The 22,665-nt window shown below is 43.3% G+C and overlaps 1 protein-coding gene across 2 annotated transcripts in view; it reads left to right on the top strand.

Moving 5' to 3' along the window:
• OSMR (oncostatin M receptor) overlaps nucleotides 1-22,665 on the top strand; it is a 64,519-nt gene that overhangs the window by 30,446 nt on the left and 11,408 nt on the right. For both annotated transcript variants that reach the window (XM_068990458.1, XM_068990459.1), the window contains 8 exons: nucleotides 2,033-2,204; nucleotides 10,026-10,295; nucleotides 11,578-11,701; nucleotides 12,232-12,383; nucleotides 14,512-14,654; nucleotides 16,738-16,891; nucleotides 20,153-20,229; nucleotides 22,024-22,246. In XM_068990458.1, the coding sequence (XP_068846559.1) occupies nucleotides 2,033-2,204; nucleotides 10,026-10,295; nucleotides 11,578-11,701; nucleotides 12,232-12,383; nucleotides 14,512-14,654; nucleotides 16,738-16,891; nucleotides 20,153-20,229; nucleotides 22,024-22,246 (1,315 nt within the window). The remainder of the gene's footprint in view (nucleotides 1-2,032; nucleotides 2,205-10,025; nucleotides 10,296-11,577; nucleotides 11,702-12,231; nucleotides 12,384-14,511; nucleotides 14,655-16,737; nucleotides 16,892-20,152; nucleotides 20,230-22,023; nucleotides 22,247-22,665) is intronic.

Here is a 22,665-nt window from a genome sequence, read left to right as displayed (position 1 = left end):
TTGGCCCTTAAAAAATGGATGCAAACTCAGTTTTCCCCAGGAAGGGCAAAGTATGTGTTGTCCTTGTCTTACAGCTGTGGGGGCAGAAAGCAGGCATCCCAGTGAGGCGCATCGGTGCTTGGAGCTGTGGTCCAAGAAGAAGAATAAAGCCCAGTCCCTACTTCTACGGTACCATATTCACGTCAGGGGCTTGACCACTGATGAAATGCCACCAACCTAAGGATACATATAGATTGAAAGTCAGGGGATGGAAAAAAGATATTCCATGCAAATGAGAATCAAAAGAAAGTAGGAGTAGCAATAATCATGTGAGACAAATAGACTTTAAAAACTGTTATAAGAGATAAGGAAGTATGGGAGGGAGGGTTTGGGGGAGAATGGATACATGCATATGTATACCTGAGTCCCTTCACTATTCAGCTGAAACTACCACAATATTGTTAATTAACTGTACTCGAATACAACATAAAAAGTTTAAAAAAAAGAAATAAAGAAGGTGAGACATCACTTTACCAACAAAGGTCCATATAGTCAAAGCTATGATTTTTCCAGTAGTCATGTATGGATGTGAGTTGGACCATAGAGAAGGCTGAGTGCCAAAGAATTGATGCTTTTGAATTGTGGTGCTGGAGAAGACTCTTTTGAGAGTCCTTTGGACTCTCAAAGAGATCAAACCTGTCAATCCTAAAGGAGATCAACCCTGAATAATCAGTGGAAGGACTGATGCTGAAGCTGAAACTCCAATACTCGGCCACCTAATGCGAAGAGCCGACTTATTGGAAGAGACCCTGATGCTGAGAAAGACTGAAGGCAGGAAGAGAAGCGGGCAACAGAGGATGAGATGGTTGGATGGCCTTACCGACACAATGGACATGAATTTGAGCAAACTCCAGGAGATAGTGAAGGACAGGGAAGCCTGGCTTGCTGCAGTCCATGGGGCCACAAACAATTGGACTCGACTTAGCGACTGAACACAACCGTCACATGCAGGGGAGCTTGGGGAGAGGTGGGGGTGGGAAGAAACCAGAGGGACGAGTAAGAAAAGCTTCTTGGAGATGGGTATAACGGGCTTGAAGGTTGAGACCAATTCCCAGTTCAGAGTGGGGGGATGGGGGTGGGAACACAACATGAGGAAGCACTGAGATATAAAGGCACAAAGCTGATCCAGCAGCGTGGGGGCAAACCACTGGTTCTTGAGAGAAGAGTCCTGCAAGGGAGAAGCAGGTTGGAGTCAGACAGCAAATGGCCTTGGATGACAGGGTAAAGTGTAAAAGGAGCCATTGAAATTTATTGAATTTAAGAATGAAAACATCAGTGTTTTAGAAAGATGAAGACTAAAATCTATGCAGGAAAAGCAAATTACATTTCAACCTGGACAAGCTTCCCAAGAGCACAATGTAAGTTCTGCCTATGTGGTTGACATCTCTGGGTACTGAAGATTGTGAAGGTTGGAGCTCAAGGATGGCAGCGTGGTCCATGTGGCCCCCACATCTGAAAAGATAAGACAAAAACCGAGGGGATCATGGCAAGTGATCTGTTAACTTCTGGGCGACAGTGGAAGTCCTGGGAACCATGAAGGACTGCCAGCTCTGCTGAGGTTAGATCTGATGAATATTAGAAAATTCTTATCAATCTTGCTTATTTTTAAAAAGGTGCCTCAATTAATTCTCTAGTTTGCAAGAATTTTCTCAGCATGCTCTCGTGACCAGAACTGTGCGTACACCTTCTTCTCTGATCTTTTCCCCTAAGACTCAAGTAGTGTCTATTCTCTCTCTCTCAGTTCATGTGATCCCCCCAGAACTAGAGGCCCAAAGAGATTGGGAGCCAAGTTTTCAATAGGCAGGAGGCTATTCCTTGCTGTTCCTTGCTGTACCATCAGAGCACAGGAGCTGGCTGACTGGAAACAGACTGAGCTTGTCCATATCCTGGAGTTATAGTAGACTCTTAGGTGTGTGCTTTAGGATAAGTCCAGCCAAGCCATTTTTCAGGACTGCATGGCTATACGCTTCCAAGTTTTTCTCTTTATTTCTAGGGGAACTACAGCACCACTGTGAAGCGGAACCAAGTCCTGCACTGGAGCTGGGAATCTGAGCTCCCTTTGGAATGTGCCATACACTTTGTAAGAATGAGGACTATGGTGGACGATGCCAGGATTCCTGCACCCAGGTTCTGGAGTAACTGGAGTTCATGGGAGAAAGCAGATGGTAAGAAGTGAGGCTATAAAAGAGTGAGGGGGTTTCCTATCTAATATTTCTTGGGGATCAGTAGTCAAATGGTAGAAGTCCTTATTGAGGAACTCCAGATAGACACCAGCATTATTTATATTTGGCTCCTACTGGATCTAAAAATCATGAATGTGAGATTGCCACTGGGAGATACAGGTCTCAGGATTTTAATATTCTTGCCTGGAAAATTCCATGGACAGAGGAACCTGGCAGGCTACAGTCCATGGGGTCCACAAAGAGTCGGACATGACTGAGCACATACGCATTGGACCCAAAAAGCATGGATGTGAAACTTGCCACTGGGAGACAGACAGATATCTGAGGATTTTCCCTCTGAATTTATTCATTGAAATAATTATGCACATTCAGACAATGTAGGATTCATTTTCCATATGTGTGAAGTATGTACATTATAGAATGCTAAGTGAACAAAGCAAAATATAAATTGTACATGTATTTTTATTAGAACAACACCAAATGTGTATATAACTAGAGCAGAATTTGGGAAGCTTTTTCCATCAAGGACAAGATAGGAAATATTTTAGGTTTTACAACCCTACATTCTCTATCGGGGCTATTCAACTCCACCCTTGTAGCATGGGAGCTGTCATAGACAGTGTGTAAATGAATGGTTGTGTTCCAATAAAACTTTATTTACAAAAAGCAGATGGTGGCTGGAATTGGCCCACGGGCCAAAGCTTGCCAACCCCTAATGTAGAGACAAGGGAGGGAAATATGGAAAACTGGAAGTAATTTTTCATTTGAATAATGAATTCATGGGTAATTGTGTTTTAAATATGTCGTAATTTTGGTTATTTTGTTGCAATTAAAATTTAGCATTCTTCATAATTTCGTATGCTTCAACTAAGCTATAGGTTAGCTGTAAAGCAATGGCATCTGATGCTCTCAACTGTATACCTTGATGGGTTATCTGAAATTCCTACCAAGAGAACCATTCCTTAGCCAAGTATTTATGCAAGTTTAACTCAAACCGATAACACTTTAACCCACAAGAGACCCAATGATTAGTTTAATACTAACAGAATAAAATCTGCTTCCTAGTTGCTGCTTTCAACACTATATGTATTTAGTTGTCACATCTCCCCTAGGAAATACATATAATTCTCATCCCTTTTTCACAGATGAGGAAGTGGAGGCCCAAATAGCTTTTAAAAAAAAAAAAAATTAAGGTCATCAGGCCACTAAGTGGTGGAGCCAGAATTCTAATCTGGAAAATCTAGCTCCATAGGCCATGCTCTTAACCATCACATCCTATTGCTGAGAGGCACACTTAGAGAAAAAGAAAAAGAGAGAGAGATTAAAAAGATAGTAACAGAAACAGAAAGAACAAGATTATCAGCAACTTTGGTACAATAGATGAGGTTTCTCAAAATTGTAACCTCCACACTGACCCCAAAATTGATAGAAAAGCTGATTATGCCTGTAAAATTTTTATTAAATTATACTTGATTTATAATATGTACATTTCAGGTGAATAGCACAGTGATTCCGTTACACATTTATATGTATTTTTATCAGATTCTTTGCCCTTATAGGCTGTTCCCTGTGTATACTAGGTTTTTGTTGATTATCTGGTTTATACACAGTAATGTTTATATGTTAACTTGAAACTCCTAATTTATCCACTCCCTGTTCTGTTCTCTCTCCTTTGGTATCCATGTGTTGTTGTCTTGTTTTGTTTGCTGTGTCTGTGAGTCTCTGTTTTGGAAATATGTTCATTTGTGTCATTATTTTTTCTTTTAGAGTCACATATAAGTGATATCATATGTTATTTGTCTTTGTCTGGCTTTCTGCACTTAGTGTGATACTCTCTGCTGCTGCTGCTGCTAAGTCACTTCAGTCATGTCCGACCTCATGAACAGCAGCCCACCAGGCTCCCCTGTCCATGGAATTCTCCAGGCAAGGATACTGGAGTGGGTTGCCATTTCCTTCTCCAGTGATACTCTCTAGGTCCATCCATGTTGTGCAGATGGCATTACTTCATTCTTTTTTATGGCTGAGTAAAATTATATATATGTATACACACACCACATTTTCTTTATCCATCTCTCTGTTGATGGATATTTAGGTTGGTTCCATGCCTTGGTATTTGTAAATAGGCCTACAGGGATCTTTTCAAATTGTGGATTTCTCTAGGTATATGCCCAGGAGTGGGATTGCAGGATCATATAGTAGCTCTATTTTTAGTTTTTTAAGGAATCTCCATATAGTTCTCTATAGTGGCCACACCACAGTGTTGGAGGGCTCCTATTTCTCCACACCCTCTCAGCATTTATTATTTGTAACTTTTTGATGATGGCCATTCTGACTGGTGTGAGGTGATACCTCATTGTAGTTTTTTTTCTTTTGCATTGTAGTTTTGATTGGCATTTTTCTAATAATTGGTAATGTTGAGCATCTTTTCATGTGCTTTTTTGCCATCTGTTTGTCTTCTTTGGAGAAATGTCTATTTAGGTCTTCTGTCCATTTTTGATTGTCTTATTTGTTTTTTCATATTGAGCCATATGAACTATTTGTGTATTTTGGAAATTAATCTCTTGATGGTTTCATCATTTGCAAATATTTTCTCCTGTTCTGTAGGTTGCCTTTTTCTTTTGTTTATGGTGTTCTTTGCTGTGTAAAAGCTTTTAAGTTTAATTGAGTCCATTTGTTTATTTTTACTTCCATTGCTCTAGGAGGCTGATCCAGAAAGATATTGCTGTGATTTATGTCAAACTGTGTCTTGCCAATGTTTTCCTCTAGGAATTTTAGAGTATCTGGTCTTCACTTAGGTCTTTAATCCATCTTGAGTTTATTTGTGTGTATGGTGTTAGTTCAGTCGCTCAGTTATGTCCAACTCTTTGTGACCCCATGGACTGCAGCACGCAAGGCCTCCCTGTCCATCACCAACTCCCCGAGTTTACGCAAACTGATGTCCATGGAGTCAGTGATGCCACCCAACCATCGCATCCTCTGTTGTCCCCTTCTCCTCCTGCCTTCAATCTTTCCCAGCATCAGGGTCTTTTCAAATGAGTCAGCTCTCCACATCAGGTGACCAAAGTACTGGAGTTTCAACTTCAGGATCAGTCCTTCCAATGAATATTTAGGACTGATTTCCTTTAGGATAGACTGCTTGGATCTCCTTGCTGTCCAAGACTCTCAAGAGTCTCCTCCAACACCACAGTTCAAAAGCATCAATTCTTTGGTGCTCACCTTTCTTTATAGTCCAACTCTCAGATCCAAACATGACCACTGGAAAAACCATAGCTTTAACTAGATGGACCTTTGTTGGCAAAGTAATGTCTCTGCTTTTTAATACACTGTCTAGGTTGGTCATAACTTTCCTTCCAAGGAGCAAGCATCTTTAATTTCATGCCTGCAGTCACCATCTGCAGTGATTTAGGAGCCCCAAGAAATAAAGTCTCTCACTGTTTCCACTGTTTCCCCATCTATTTGCCATGAAGTGATGGGACCAGATGCCATGATCTTCGTTTTCTGAATGTTGAGTTTTAAGCCAATTTTTTCTCTCTTCTCTTTCACTTTCATCAAGAGGCTCTTTAGTTCTTCTTCACTTTCTGCCTTAAGTGTGGTGTCATCTGCATATCTGAGGTTATTGATATTTCTCCAGCAATATTGATTGCAGCTTTTGCTATATCCAGCCCAGCATTTCTTCTGATGTACTCTGCATATAAGTTAAATCAGCAGGGTGACAGTATACAGCCTTGATGTGTTCCTTTCCTGATTTGGAACCAGTCTGTTGTTCCATGTCCAGTTCTAACTGTTGCTTCCTGACCTGCATACAGATTTCTCAAGAGGCAGGTCAGGTGGTCTGGTATTCCCATCTCTTTCAGAATTTTCCACAGTTTATTGTGATCCACACAGTCAAAGGCTTTGGCGTAGTTAATAAAGCTGATGTTTTTCTGGAACTCTTGCTGTTTCAGTGATCCAACAAATGTTGGTAGTTTGATCTCTGGTTCCTCTGCCTTTTCTAAATCCAGCTTGAACATCTGGAAATTCATGGTTCACGTACTGTTGAAGCCTGGCTTGGAGAATTTTGAGCATTACATTACTAGTGTGTGAGATGAGTGCAATTGTGCAGTAGTTTGAGCATTCTTTGGCATTGTCTTCCTTTGGGATTGGAATGAAAACTGACCTTTTCCAGTCCTGTGGCCACTGCTGAGTTTTCCAAATTTGCTGACATATTGAGTGCAGCACTTTCACAGCATCATCTTCCAGGATTTGAAATAGCTCAACTGGAATTCCATCACCTCCACTAGCTTTGTTCATGGTGATGCTTCCTAAGGCCCACTTGACTTCACATTCCAGGATGTCTGGCTCTAGGTGAGTGATCACACCATCGTGATTATCTGGGTCATGAACATCTTTTTGTATAGTTCTTTGGTATATTCTTGCCACCTCTTCTTAATATCTTCTGCTTCTCTTAGGTTCATACCATTTCTGTCCTTTATTGTGCCCATCTTTGCATGAAAATTTCTATTGATGTTTCTAATTTTCTTGAAGAGATCTCTAGTCTTTCCCATTCTGTTGTTTTCCTCTATTTCTTTGCATTGTTCACTTAGGAAGTCTTTCTTATCTCTCCTTGCTATTCTTTGGAACTCTGCATTCAAATGGGTATATCTTTCCTTTTCTCCTTTGCCTTTCACTTCTCTTCTTTTCTCAACTATTTGTAAGTCCTCCTTAGACAACCATTTTTCCCTTTTGCATGTCTTTTTCTTGGGGATGGTCCTGATCACTGCTTCCTATATGGTATCCCAAACCTCCACCCATAGTTCTTCAGGCCCTCTGGTTTTCAGATCTAACCCCTTGAACCTATTTGTCATTTCCACTGTATAGTCATAAGGGATTTGATTTAGGTCATACCTGAATGGGCTAGTAGTTTTCCCTACTTTCTTCAATTTAAGTGTGAATTTGGCAATAAGGAGTTCATGATCTGAGCCACAGTCAGCTCCCAGTCTTATTTTTGCTGGCTGTGTAGAGCTTCTCCATCTTTGACTGCAAAAAATATAATCAGTCTGATCTCAGTAATGACCATCTGGTGATGTCTGTGTGTAAAGTCTTCTCTTGTGTTGTTTGAAGAGGGTGTTTTCTATGACCAGTGTGTTCTCTTGGCAAAACTCTGTTAGCCTTTGCCCTGCTTCATTCTGTACTCCAAGGCCAAATTTGCCCATTACTCCAGGTATCGGTTGACTTCTTTCTTTTGCATTCCAGGCCCCTGTAATGAAAAGGACATCTTTTTTGGGGGGTATTCTAGGTGGTCTTGTAGGTCTCCATAGAACTGTTCAACTTCAGCTTCTTCAGCATTTTTGGTCAGGACATAGACTTGGATTACTGTGATATTGAATGGTTTGTGTTGGAAATGAACAGAGATCATTCTGTCATTTTTGAGAATGCATCCAAGTACTGCATTTTAGACTCTTTTGTTGACTGTGATGGCTACTCCATTTCTTCTAAGGAATTCCTGCCCACAGTAGTAGATATAATGGTCATCTGAGTTAAATTCACCCATTCCAGTCCATTTTAGTTTGCTGATACCTAAAATCTCAGTGTTCACTCTAGCCATCTCCTGTTTGACCACTTTCAAATTGCCTTGATCCATGGACCTAACATTCCAGGTTCTATGCAATATTGCTCTTAACAGCATCAGACTCTACTTCCATCACCAGTCCCATCCACAACTGGGTATCATTTTTGCTTTGGCTCCATCCCTTCATTCTTTCTGGAGTTAGTTCTCCACTCTTCTCCAGTAGCATACTGGGCACCTACTGACCCGGGGAGTTCATCTTTCAGTGTTCTTGTTGTCTTTTCATACTGTTCTGGGGACTGGGGAAACAGACACAGACAGAAACTTGTACGCACTAGGACCTGGGAGAAAGGCGCAGTGACTCCACAAGAGACTGACCCAGACTTGCCCGTGAGTGTCCAGGAGTCTCTGGCGGAGGCGTGGGTCAGCAGTGGCCTGCTGCAGGCTTCTGTAGCAGTGCCTGCGTGGGACCTTTTGGAGGAGGTCACCATTATCTTCACTACCTCCACCATAGTCTGACCTCAGGTCAAGTAACAGGGACAGAACACAGCCCTGCCCTTCAATAGAAAATTGTATTAAAGATTTACTGAGCATGGCCCCACCCATCAGAACAAGTTTCCCCCTCGGTCAGTCTCTCCCATCAGGGAGCTTCCATAAGCCTCTTATCCTTCTCCATCAGAGTACAGACAGATTGAAAACCACAATCACAGAAAACTAACCAATCTGATCACATGGACCAAAGCCTTGTCTAACTCAATGAAACTATGAGCCAGGCCACGTAAGGCCATCCACAATGGATGGGTCATGGTGGAGAGTTCTAATAAAACGTGATCCGCTGTAGAAGGGAATGGCAAACCACTTCAGTATTCGTGCCTTGAGAACCCCAAGAACAGTATGAAAACAGTATGAATGGTGTTAGAGAATGTTTTAATTTCATTGTTTTACATGTAGCTGTCCAGTGTTCTCAGTACTGCTTATTGAAGAGACTGTTTTTTCTCTACTGTATTTTCTTGCCTCCTTTGTCATAGATTAATTGACCACAGGTGAGTGGGTTTATTGCTGGGCTTTTGATCCTGTTCCATTGATCTGTGTTTCTGGTTTTGTGCCAGTGACATACTGTGCTAATTACTATGGCTTTGTAGTATAATCTGAAGGCAGGGAGCCTGTTTCCTCCAGCTCCTCTTTTCTGTCTTAAGACTGCTCTGGCTACTCAGGGTCTTTTGTGTTTCCACACAAATTTTTTTGTTCTAATTCTGTGAAAGATGCCGTTGGTAATTTGATAGGGATTGAATTGGATCTGTAGAGTGCCTTGGGTAGTGTGGTCATTTTGACAATATTGATTCTTCCAATCTCAGAACAGGGTGTATCTTTTCATCTGCTCCTGTCTTCTTTGATTTCTTTTAAGGCTGATTATTCCTAATCCCCAAAGCACTGGCTCTCAACTGGTTGCACATAGAATCACCTGGGGACCTTAAAATCCTACCCCTCAGGCCACTGCACTTGGGTGACCTCAGTGATGGCAGTTTTAGAGCTCTGGTGGGCCAGAAGCCAAACTGAAGGACATGAGGTGATCAGGGGGTGATGACAGCTTAGTGATAGACAGAGGCAGCTCCTTGGGGAGTGGAGGAGTGCGTGGAGAGGAGGTAGGATTCAGGCATGGAGGATGATGAGTGGGATATACAGAAAGAAGACAGAAGTGAAAGGAGATACTTGGGTGACTGGCATCTGAGAAGCTGGAAGATGAGTGATTTTCAGGACGATTTAGAGCTTATGAGGGACACGTGGCTTGGGAGCTGGGAAGAAGCTGGTGGGTGTGAATGTGGCTTTGCCACTTGCAGGGTGAGCAAACTTGAGGTCAGTCCTGCCTGTCCCATTGCTGTAAGGTGATAAGGATGACAAGAGAGAAAATACATAAGCACTGAACATGGGACCTCCTACATGGCTAGCATCAGTAGAGAGCAGCTACTGCTGTCCTGGAAACCAGCCGATCACCGGCAATAATAGGGTCATTCACAGGACCACACGGCGACAATCACTGTGCTGTCTCAGCAGTGGAAGCCGGAGCAGTGATGTTCCCATAACGATAAGAGTGATGGTACACAGCACTTTCTTGCACACAACAAAGTTTATAGATTTTTAGGTTCTTATTTTCTCCAGGAGGTAGAAAAAGCTAAGGTTATCTGTTGAGAGTGAGACAGAAGGGGACTGGTTTGAATTTGAGCCCAAGCCTCACTGAGCTGTCTTCTTTTATCTTGCAGCCCAGAATTCACTTGGAGATCATCCATTGTACGTTTTCCCTAAAGATAAGCTGGTGGAAGAGGGCTCCGATGTCACCATTTGTTACATTTCTAGGAACCATCAAGATAACATATCCTGTTATTTGGAAGATGAACTGACATATGGAAAACAACTTGATCAAAATGTATGGGCATTCGAGCTGAAGAACGTTTCTTTCCATAGGAAAACTGGGACCAATTTCTATTGTAAGGGCCAAGGTGTTCCAGAGGGCGTCGTTCTTTTTGTCTCAAGTGAGTGGACCCATTCTCTGTGACCCCCTCTTCCCATTTCCCGTGGAAGAGATCAAATCTTCTTTCCCAGAAGAAAGATTTCTACTTGTGGCCTCAGTTGACTTTTGTTTTCCAAGCCTTCTAGGAGAGTCTCTGTCAAAGATATTCTGAAGCCATACTTGTCGGATTTCCTGTTGCTTTCTTGAGCTTACTGAAATTTTATTCCTAGGAAATCGAGTGATAAAAAGGAGAAAGTTCAGGTCATGACCTGGACCACTGAGAAAATATCCTGTTTTGTGTGAGCCATGCTGGAATGACCACAGGATGGCGGGGCGGGGCGGGGAGGAGAGAGGCTGCAGGCTGGATGGCCCTAGAGAGGCAGGCAAGGTCATGGTCGGAAGACCTGGGTTTGACTCTTCTTCCCGTGGCTGGGTGCTCCATCTTAGCCAAGTTTCCCCCTCTGTGAGCTGGTCTAGTAATGGTTGTTGTGAGTATCACAGGAACACGGGCAGGGCTGTATGATCAATAGCCGCACAGGACTTCAGCAGATGAGGCCTTTACTGCCCTTAACTGGGTGGTGAAGGGGAGAGGAGGCAGCTTGTACTTCTCTTGCGGTCTGTGTATGTTCCCCCTCCCCGACCTGCTGTGGCCTCCTGTGTTGTCTTGCAGCCTCCACCCTCCCCCTCACAGTGGGGCAGCACGTGCATCCCCTCCCTCCCTGCTTTCTCTGCCACAGGCCATCTCCAGTCTCCTGGACGCTTGCTCACCCATACTCCTTGTGTGTCCTCTGAGAACAGCGGTGCCTCGGGGACTTGGAGATGCCGCACGTACGTTCCTGAGAACTCTCAGCCTTCAGCTGCTGAAGTTAGCAGGTTCCCCAGATCTGGGTTCCTGGCCTCCCAAGCACAGCCCAGGCTCTCGAAGCCGCAGCATCCAACACGAAACACCAGGCAACACTGACTCCATTCACTCATCACTTGGCCCATTTTGTCTGCATGTCGCCAGACTGCTGCGTGCTCACTGGCCAGCTCTGGGGCCAGCAGTGCAGACCTCATACAGTCACTCCCGCTGTCCCTGGTGACATCCCAGCAAAGCACCAGGGAAGGAGGGAGAAGGGGCCAAGGTGAGGTACCTGAATGTGACTTTCTGGAGCTGCTGATGCGCTGGCCTCTGTTGAAGTAAACTTTTCAGTGTTCAGAGCAACTCTGTGGCCTCAGATCCCAAAGAGAGCTTTCCATTTCATTTGTGTTTCAACAACGGGCTTCTGCTCAGCGTTTCATCTGCCTTTTCTTTGTATGGACAGAAGTGCTTGAAGAGCCCAAGGACTTTTCTTGTGAAACCCGGGACCTGAAGACTGTGACCTGTACCTGGGATCCAGGGAGTGACACTGGCTTGATTCAACTGCCTTCTTACACTCTATTTGAATCGTAAGTGAGCTCTGGTTACGTTAGTAACAGATTCTCCCTTGTTTGAGGTGCTCGTGACAACATATCAAAAATTTTCAACAAGTATTTTCAGACAACCTTGCCAGGGCAGGAAGAAATCCTTAAGGGGTCACAGGTATATGATACTTTCTATCCAAGTTTGGTGAAAGGAAAATGGAACATAAAAATAATAAGACCATTAGTTGTCAATCTTGATGTGAAATAACTCCATCTGGTGATCTGGATCTACCAAATTTCTAACTTTTTAGGAGTACCCAAAGTAGTAAACTAAGGAAAGTTTCCACAACCCCCGAGGGGAAGTCAGCAATTCATCCTTACATATTTAAGCACATAAATCAAGTTTTTTGAAACAGTGTTTCATCGTCAGTATTTGCTGGTGATGGATCGATGCTGTTGTGTGGAACATAGTTTGAAAGCCACTGAATGTGTCCCCCAAGGGATTCAGGGACACACATCTGTGTTGACAAAAGTGTAAACATGAAATTGTTGTGTGTGTGTGTGTTTTTTTTAAGATTTTCCGGGAAAAAGACACTTTGTAAACACAGAAACCGGTGTGATTGGCAAGTAACTCAAGACTCACAAGAAGTGTATAACTTTACACTCGTGGCTGAAAACTACTTTAGAAAAAGAAGTGTCAGTATTCTTTTTAACCTGATCCATGGAGGTGAGACTTGAGTGTAGCTTGCTGTGGTCACTGGCATAGCTTTGTTTGACACACTGTGTGATCGAGTCAATGTGCTGGAGATTTCTGCCTAGTTCACAGCCTAAGCGAAAGTCTTAGTTTGTAACTACTGTTCATGCCACGCTTCTCCTCATGGGTGCATGCATGGCCTGTGGTCCCCATTATTTGTTTGTGTTGATAACGTAATGAATGCCAAGGAGCTTACCTCCTATTCAGACTGGAAATCTAACAATGACTTATGTCATCTCCCGTCCCACAGCCCCCGTCCCGCTCCTTCCACTGCGGAAATGACACATTTATTTTGTGTGTGCCTGTGGATATATTCTCATTTCTTATGAAATCCTGTTTTTATTTTGTTTTAATGCATACCAGAGACATTAAGCTATATGTAATAATCCTAGTAATTGTTTTTATATAGTATTAAATTGCTAACACTTACTCATATTATCCAGGGGTGTTGTAGTCCATTTATTTTCACTGCTATAAAGTATTTCATTGTGTAAATATACAGTATTTCATTCATACATCTCCTTTGATGGGTTTTCAGATTGTCTCAAGGTTTATGCTCTTGGATACAGTGTTAATAAGAGCATTTTGATATATATATATCTCCAGTAAACACCTATAATTTTGTTTTGTTTTGAGCATATACCTATACCTAAGAGTAGAATTGATGAGGACTCAGAAAATGTAAATGTTCAACTTGTAAGATAATGCCAAATCCATTTCCAAAGTGGTTGTAGCAGTGTATTCTCTCCAGATTGGTGTTGTCGTCCTTTTCATTTTTGCCAGTTGAATGAATGGAAAGTGGTATTTTGTGATGGTTCTGATCTGCACATCTCTGAAGCTGCGTGTCTCTGTCTGTGTTTTGATTATACCCCCTCCTCTTTTATGAAATGCAGAATCTTTAATCATGCTGTTCATTTATTCTGGAATGCTTGTCCTTCTTTTACGTTCTTAATTCTACCCATCATTTAGATTTCAATTCAATTATCACTTCAGTCAGTCAGCTAACTACAGGGGGATGCCAGTCCAGCAGGGCTTCGGATCCAGCTGTGAGCAGGATTGAGTAATTGCCCCTAATGAGTATATGTGCTAGTGTGTGCTGGGGGAGAGGGTGGAGAGGGGGGTGTGGAGACACGCAGTAAACATATAAACAAGTCAATAGCGCAACTCCAAGCATTGCTAAGTCCTGTGAAGAAGATGAATTGAGGTAGGAGGGTAGAGAATGCCTGGGGTGCTGCTTCAGCTGGGAAGAGGGCGCTGAAGGGTGGGGAGGCAGGAGACCTCTAGGGCACTGGGAGCAAACGGAATGGATTAGAAAAGGTCTCGGGATGGGAGCAGGCTCTGGGTGTTTCAGGGACAGAGAGAACGTCCTGTGTGTCTCCTGTGAGAGAAAGGAGATTGGAGTGGTGGGCAATGGCCAGGTCACACAGCAGCTCTGGAAGGGGGTAAGATGGAAGGTGTTTTTATTTCAGATATTCAGTGATATTTTTCAGTTCTAAAATTTCCATTTAATTCTTTCTTTAAAACCGTTTTTTTCTCCACTGAGAAGTGTTTTCCTTCTGTTCATTTCAGGTGCATTTACTTTTACCTCGTGGATCTGTTTTAAAGTCTTTATCTAATCGTTGTAGCTTCAAGGGAGTCATCTTGATGCATGCGTTGGTATCTGTTGGCTGACTTTTCCCTCTGAAATTGGTGGCATTTTCTGTTTTTTGGTTTTGTTTTGTATGTCAAATGATTTTGGATTGTATTCTTGCCATTGTTTAAGTTACTTTGGTTAGACTCGGGATTCTGTTATATTCTCTTTGATGGGCCGCTTCTCCAAGTTTTGACTCCCCTCTGTGTTCTTCCCTGCTTTTGTTTAATTTTAAGAGTCCTCAGTTTCTTTTTATATTTTTTTCCGAGTTTCTAATATAATCAATGAGAAAGAAAGGCTGTAATTGGCTTACTCTATCTTAGCTGCAAGTCTGGTTTTATTTGTCATTTTCTCAACAATAAGCAAAAATACTTATTGGGTAAAACAATGAAAAAATGAAGTGCCTATTTACCAAAGTCTTTTTGGATCTATGCTTGAGTTTATTTTTAATTTTTTAATTTATTTTGGCAGTTCATCCCATGGCTCCCTATAACTTATTCCCTAAAAATGTCAGTGCTACAAATGCCACCATGGCCTGGAAGGTATCCTCCATAGGACACAATTCTGCACTTTTGTGTCAGCTTCAGCTCCTTGCTGAAGGAAAAGTGATACAAGTAAGAGCTTAACTTTCTATTTTCAAAAATTTCTTTATGTCTAAACAGAGACTAGTGCATATAAAATCTCTTGAAATTTTTATTTCTGTGTGGGTTCAAATGGAAGGGATCATCTGTTTACAAGGAGGAATGTTACTCAGCCACTAAAAGGAATGAAAGTGGGTCATTTGTAGATACATGGATGAACCAGTCTGTCATACAGAGTGAAGTGAGTCAGAAATGGGAAAACAATGATCATATATGAATGCATAATGTGGAATCTAGAAAATGGTGCAGATGAACCTATTTCCAAGGCAGAAATAGAGATGCAGACATAGAGAATGGACTTGGGAACATGGGGGTGAGGGGAAGGAGGAGTGGAATGCTTTGGGAGACTGGGATTGACATATATACCCTACCATGGGGTAGGTTGGTGCAAAAGTAATCATGGTTTTGCATTGTTGAATTTTACTGTTTGATATGAGAATACCTTCTTAAATAAATGTGGTTATGATATGTATCATTTTAATGTATACTTCTCACTTTTATGTTTTTTGCTAATGACTTATGACTTGCTACTTATTTTATATTTATTTTAGACTAGGGAAATGATGTTAGACAAAAAGCAAATTCAAGCAATTTTCTTATTAGAGTTCAAAATGAGCCATAAATCAGCAGAGGCAACTTGCAACATCAGCAACACATTTGGCCCAGGAACTGCTAACGAGTCTATAGCACAGCAGTGGTTCAAGAAGTTTTGCAAAGGAGACAAGAGCCTTGAAGATGAGGAGTGCAGTGACTGGCCATCGGAAATTGTCAATGACCAATTGAGAGGATCATTTTCCAACTACAGGAGAAGTTGCCAAAGAGCTCAGTGCTGACCATTCTATGGTAATTCAATATTTGAAGCAAATTGGAAAAGTGAAAAATCTCCATAAGTGGGTGCCTCATTAACTGACCAGAAATCACAAAAATCATCATTTTAAAGTGCTGTCATTTCTTATTTTATGCAAAAACAATTAACCATTTCTTGATCGGAGTTTGATGTGTGATGAAACGTGGATTTTATATGACAACTGGTGATGACCAGCTCAGTGGTTGGACCTAGAAGAAGGTGCAAAGCCCTTCCCAAAGCCACACTTGCACCAGGAAAAGGTCTTGGTCACTGTCTGATGGTCTGCTGCCTGGCTGATCCACTATAGCTTTCTGAATCCTGGCAAAACCATTACATCTGAGAAGTATGCTCAGCAAATCAATGAGATGCACTGAAAACTGCAATTCCTGGCACTGGTCAACAGAACAGTCCCAGTTCTTCTGCACGACAATGTCTGAATTGACATTGCACAGCCAGTGCTTCAGAAGTTGAATGAATTGGGCTATGAAGCTTTGCCTCATGCACTGTTCACCTGACCTTTCACCAACCAGCTACCACTTCTTCAAGCATCTCAACAATGTTTTGCAGAGAAAATGCTTCCACAACCAGCAGGAGGCAGAAAATGCTTTCCAAGAGTTTGATGAATCCCAAAGCACAGATTTTACACTACAGGAATAAACCAACTTATTTCTTAATGGTAAAAATGTATGGATTGTAATGGCTCCTGTTTTGCTTAGTAAATATGTGTTTGAGCCTAGTTACAATGATTTAAAATTCATGGTCTGAAACCACAATTACTTCTTCACCAACCTATATAAAATGACTAGTGAGAAGCTGCTATATAGCACAGAAAGCTCAGCTCAGAGCTCTGTGATAATCAAGAAGGGTGGGATGATATGAGGTGGGAGGGAGGTCCTAGAGGGAGGGGATATATGTGTGTGTGTGTGTGTCTATATATGTATATAATGTATATATATAGATGATTCATTTCGTTGTACAGCAGAAACTAACCCAACATTGTAAAGCGATTCTATTCCAATTAAAAAAACAAAGGTCCAGGAAATTAATCATAAATCTCTAGAATTTAGAGATATTTTTCCTCAAAGAACTAGTTGTACTCCAGGCCTAGATGTCCCGTGTATGATCTGGCTTTACAATAAAGTGTGCTCACCGGTACTTCTGTCGTCTTCCTCCTCATTTCACCTTTTTTTTTTTTTTTTTTAAATCAAGCAACACAATATCTCCGTCAGAGTGAATGGTGAGTACCTCTTAAGTGGACTGAAGCCAGACACAGAATATATGGCCCGTGTATGCTGCGCTTATGCCGACCACTTCTGGAAATGGAGTGAATTGATTAGCCAAAACTTCACCACAGCTGAAGCTGGTACGTTTGGCTCCCTGACATCCCAAGAATCTAAACTGACTGATAGGAGATGGGTGGACTTCCCTGAGAACTTCTGTACCAAAAACTCGGGGGAAAGTATTACAGCAGAGGCTGAGTACCATCTTAAAAAAAAAAAAAAAGTGAATTTAATGCCTAACGGAGTGTGGGTGGGAAGACATCTACCTCAGACATTTATTTGCCATCCAGGTTATTTATACCGAACATCTTCTCTGGGACTTTTAGTTTTCCAAAATGGTTTCTAAGCTCCTGCTACTGCTGGCTTCCTGTTGAAACTGGGGCTCTGTAAATAAGTATGACTTTTCTTTCAGGCGTGGGGACCAACAGTAGCATTTTTGCTGAGGAAAGCACTGATCTCATAGAAAACAGCCGTGGGCTGTGTTTGGAAAGGTAGTATCTGGAAACTTAATCATCATTGTTAAGTCGTTCATTCCAGCGACAGCAAACTGGGAGCTTTCTCATGATGCTCTCAGAGGTTGTTTGGTCAATAATGACTAAACAGAGAGTTTTCCTCCCAAATAACTACGTTTTAGACCACAAGTATTGCTCAGGAGATGAGATGGCGCAGCCCTGCATTCATCTCCTTCCAATGCCACATAGTAGTCCTGCCATCGCCCGGCCCACACGAGGCAGCCTGGGCCCCTGGACTGGGGAGACGCGCCAGCTTGCAGTTAATGAGCAGCAGACATAACAACAGTAACCGGAGCACAGAGTGTTTAGTGTGTGCCAGACGCAGCTCCAAGGGTTCCCAGTGTTTTCCTCAAATCCTCCCAGTGCCGTGCAGCAGGTCCTGTTGTCTCCTCACTCAGTGGATGGGGCCCGGGAGGCACAGGGAGGATGAGGAGTTTCACAGGCCCCTGAGTCAGCACTGCGGCTGACACCCAGGCCAGCTGACTCCAGAGCTTCCCCCTCACCCAGACTGCCTGGTGTGTCTCTCGGGGGTGTTATTACAGCCTGGAGAGCTTGTGGACTCACATCCGGGCTGTTTTGCTGCCTAAGGAAGGATTGTGTATATTTATTTGATTCCATCTTGTTATTCATGTCTGCAGGCTGTGGAGTTTTTTTTTTCTGTTTCAGCCTGGAAGGGACATTTTAAAGTGTTCTGACTGAGGTGGTAGCAAGGGCAGTGCACGAAAATCCACACCTGGGCTGGTCACCAGAGGTGCTCAGTAGCCTCTTCCCCTCGTCAGCCCCTCCAGGAGTCCAGTCATTTTTTTCTAGTCATATAGAGCCCCCAAGAATCCTTGGAGCAGAGAGCCCCGTTCCTGATGGTAATGTGGTATATTCCTCAACTGTGGGCTTCCCAGGTGGCTCAGTGGGTAAAGAATCCTCCTGCAATGCAGGAGACACAGGAGATGTGAGTTCAGTCCCCAGGTCAGGAAGATCCTCTGGAGAAGGACATGGCAACCCACTCCAGCATTCTTGCCTGGAGAATCCCGTGGGCAGTGGAGCCTGGCGGGCTACAGTCTATAGGGTCGCAAAGAGACACAACTGAAGCAACTGAGCAAAGAAGATTTGCTTTATCCTAATACTTTATACTTTAATATTGCTTTGCTTTGGGGTTATTTTTTTTGCAAGTGTATTCCAAAATTATACCTAAAACTTAGTGGAAAGAAAAAAACTTTCCATTTTTTTTTAGCATTTTTGGTAATTAGTTTATTTTAGATTATAATATCATAAGTCTGAAAATGCTTAACTTTGCTTTTGCAAAGTTAAAATCAGTTGAATCTACTGATGATGAACCTATACTTTTTCAACTCTGATAACACTTTGCTCAATGCTGGCAGAGTCGATGTTTATATGTATTATAATCCTACTTAAGCAGAATCACAGTGAGCAGAGATAAATGACCCCATGGGGAGATATTGTAGTGACATAAATATGGGGCACCACCAGCTGTACTGCTGTTCTCTTCTCATGCAGGTGGTCACGTACAAACCAGCAGTGGAAGATTCTGCACTGAGCTTGAGGTCTCATATGGCACTTGAGTTTTTCAATATGTTTTATACTTAATATTGGCTTCTCTGATGGCTTGTTTAGCAAATTGAAATCTGCCTCTTAATAGATTTTAAAAAATATACGGCTACCTTCATGTTGTGCTAGAAAGTGTTAGCAACTACAGGGAAAAAAAAAAGGAGTCTCTTAAATTTCAGAGATTTCCTTGGTGGCTCAGATGGTAAAGAATCTGCCTGTAATACAGGAGACCTGGGTTCAATCCTTGGGTCAGGAAGATCCTCTGGAGAAGGGAATGGCAACCCACTCTGGTATTCTTGCCTGGAGAATCCCATGGACAGATGAGCCTGGCGGGCTATTATCCATGAGGTTGCAAAGATTTTAAAGATATACGGTCACCTTCATGTTGAATAGAAAGTGTTAGCAACTGTATGAAAAAAAATTTTCATTTTTTAAAAAAATTCAGTTGTTGGGGACCATAAACTATATTTTCATAAAGCAGAGAATTAAAATTTTATGTTATGTTGCAAAACAGTGTTCTTCTTGTGCAGAGATACATTGAATCCAGTCATAAATCACTGACTTATGTGCCACAGTTTAGTGGCAAGAATGACAAGGAGGCAAGGTCTTCTAGAACAGAGTGGGGAGAGGCAAACGGGGAGGTTTGCAGCCGCTGCCCCGAGGGCCCACACACAGGGAGCTGCCCCAGGCTCAGGCCAGGAACTGGGGGACAGGTGTACATGGGGAGGAGGGGGACAAGGAGAGGATCCCAGGCTCTGACCACAGCCAGGGGCCAGCCAGTGTGCAATCAGGAGAACTGGGCTCCACTTAAGGGTGTCCAACTGCAGCCTCCACCAGAGGGGCAAGGAAGTAGCAATGGTTTGCTGTGCCTAGAAATTCCAGAAATGGGAAATTTGCCTAACTAATCTAGCATTGGACTGATGCAGGATTCTTGCCTAACTAACCCCCTAGCATTGGACCGACACAGGGTTCCAAAATTCCTTGGTGGCTTCTAGAAGCTCTGAGGCTTGAGTTTCACAAAGGCCCCCGTGTTACCTCCTGTTCCAATGTAGCAGCCCTTTTGTAAAGCACCTACTGAGTGCCTGCCCCTTGTGAGAGTGAACAGTGTGCCACGGCCAAGTGTGTAGACATCACAGAGAGTGAAAAGCCGGGATGCAGGCCTCAGGTCAGACTGGCTGTGGTCACTTTGCTGACCGAACTAGAGGAAGGTTGAAAGTATTGTTCTACGTCCGTGTTGTGACCCAGGAGCTTTCCTTTGGTTGATTTCAGCTCCATCGGAGGCGCCCGATGTCTGGAGAGATGTGACATTTGTGTCAGGACATCCAACGGTGACCTTGTTCTGGAAGGTAAGAGGCCAGAGGTTTAGAAAGACATTTTTGCTTGTCATTTGCTTTTCACCAAGATTAGATACTGATGTAGTCTTTCGATTGGGAGGGCTCTTCCCAGGAATCCTGTAGAATTTCTGACCTGGTTGGGGAATCCCCACTCTGCATCCATACCCCTAAAACTGGACCAGGGCCTTCTTCCTCGGCAGCCTCTTGCCTTGCCCAGGTAGCTGGTTCTGGTTCTGATGGTTGGAACTGCATCTCCTAACTTCCCCGCAGGCCTGCCCCTAACATCTGCAGGGCCCAGGGCATGAGGAGAAGCAGAGAAATATATACCATATTTTAAATGAATATTTAAATATTTAAATATTTTTATGAATATTTATATTTGAAAGTTATAAGTCAAGCTTAAAGATTGTAGCAGAAGTCAATCTAGTCCTTCTATGTTGACTAACCTGCCTTCATGACAACGTGGAAGGCCTGGTTTGTGTTGAGGAGGTGGTGGTGGTGATGTAGTCGCAAAGTCATGGCCGGCTCTTTTTGATCCCATGGACTGTAGTTCACCAGGCTCCTCTGTCCATGGGATTTCCCAGGCAAGAATACTGGCTATGCTGTGCTGTGCTTAGTCACCCAGTCGTGTTCGACTTTGCGACCCCATGGACTGGAGCCCACAAGGCTCCTCTGCCCTTGGGGATTCTCCAGGCAAGAATACTGGAGTGGGTTGCCATGCCCTCCTCCAGGGGATCTTCCCAACCCAGGGATCCAACCCAGGTCCCCCACATTGCGGGCGGATTCTTTACCATCTGAGCCATCAAGGAAGCCCCACTCAGAGCTCTTGAATTCCTCAGTGTCTAGTGCTAAAGCGTGGCCATGCTGGGGAGCTGGTCCCCAGCCAGAGCCCAACCCACTTTGCTTCCCACCTCCACTCTGGGCCTCCCCATCGGGGGGCTTGTTCACACACCTGTGGATGCGCCAGTCTGTACAGGCGGGTTCTGTCCACACCCAGAGCCAACAGCTGCCCCAGCCTGATCTCAGGTCTGGGGGTGCACCATCTGGCTGGGGGTTGAGGCCTTGGGAGCGGGCTTAGGGTTGTGTGGACAGAGACTTCTCTACAACCTGGAGGACCATCTGAAAGAGGGACCGTGGGCCCTGGGTCTGGGGAAGCACAGCTTGGGGGCAAGGGGTGACACAGCTGGTGGAGGGAGGCATTCCAGGAGCCCAGCCCCCTCCTGTCTGGGGTTACTCCTGTCTTCCCTGCTCTGTACTCACTGTGGTGGCGGTGGTTTAGTTGCTAAGTCAGGTCCGACTCTTGCAACCCCATGGACTGCAGCCTGCCAGGCTCCTTTGTCCATGGGATTTCCTAGGAAAGAGTAGTGAAGTGGGTAGCTATTTCCTCCTCCGGGGGATCTTTCCAACCCAGGGATCAAACCAGCATCTCCTGCATTGCAGGCGGAATCTTTACCAACTGAGTACATACTCACCAAGTGTGTTTTAATCCAGGCTAAATAACCCCCTTCCTCTCGATTCCTTAATTGGTCACCCTTTGGACATGATATGCTCTTAAGCTCACCCCAAAATGATCCTATTCTCTACTCAATATTAGTTAAAGTAGAATGTCTGATTTCAAGTGTGGTTTATTTAGAAGGTTATTTTCGCTCTTAAACTGTTTTAATTTGCTGTGTGTGTGTGTGTGTGTGTGTGTGTGTGTGTGTGTGTATAAGGCAATCAAAGGAGAGAAAAGATGAGAAAGCAATCAAGTAAATTCTTATTCAGAGGGAAGCCCATGTTGAAATGATTGTCAATATTTGTTTTCAGCCTCTATCAAAAGTGCATACCAACGGGAAGATCCTGTTCTATAATGTAGCTGTAGAAAATCTTGATGAACCATCCAGTTTAGAGGTCCTCTCTGTCCCTGCTCCGGCCAACAGCACAAAAGTAACCCTCAATCAGAGTTCTTACCAGATCTATGTCACGGCTCACAACAGTGTGGGCCCTTCTCCAGCTTCCGCAGTTGCCATTTCTGGACATCCTGAAAATGGTGAGTTTCTTTGGTTTTGTTTTTCTTCACTAGGCAAATGTTGATGGTGTTATTTGGTAGATATGAATAAATTGGAAAGAGTAGTTTGGAGAGACAAAAGATGCAGCTGCCAAACTGTTTGTCATTTTCTTTGGGTCCAGGCATGTTGGCAGGTTTCTGGGACAGTCCTCCTCGGTGTGGGAAGATTTCAGCCATGGCTCAGGACATTTCCCTTCCAGGGATTCTTCCACTGATTTGGGAAGTTATCTCAAATTTTATTCAAATAAATGCAACACAAACAAACAGTCCTAACAGAGTTAGAGTTGGTATGAGCATGCTTTGTGACTTATGGAATATGAGTTGCATTTCTTATATGGCAAAATATTTTGTCAATTTTGGCCACAAGGAGAACTAGCATCATCTTTCAAAAAGGGCTTTGC

The sequence above is a fragment of the Capricornis sumatraensis genome, chromosome 18, assembly GCF_032405125.1.
Source record: "Capricornis sumatraensis isolate serow.1 chromosome 18, serow.2, whole genome shotgun sequence".
In the NCBI taxonomy this organism is placed as follows: Eukaryota; Metazoa; Chordata; class Mammalia; order Artiodactyla; family Bovidae; genus Capricornis; species Capricornis sumatraensis.
This window is presented reverse-complemented; position numbering and strand designations above follow the sequence as displayed.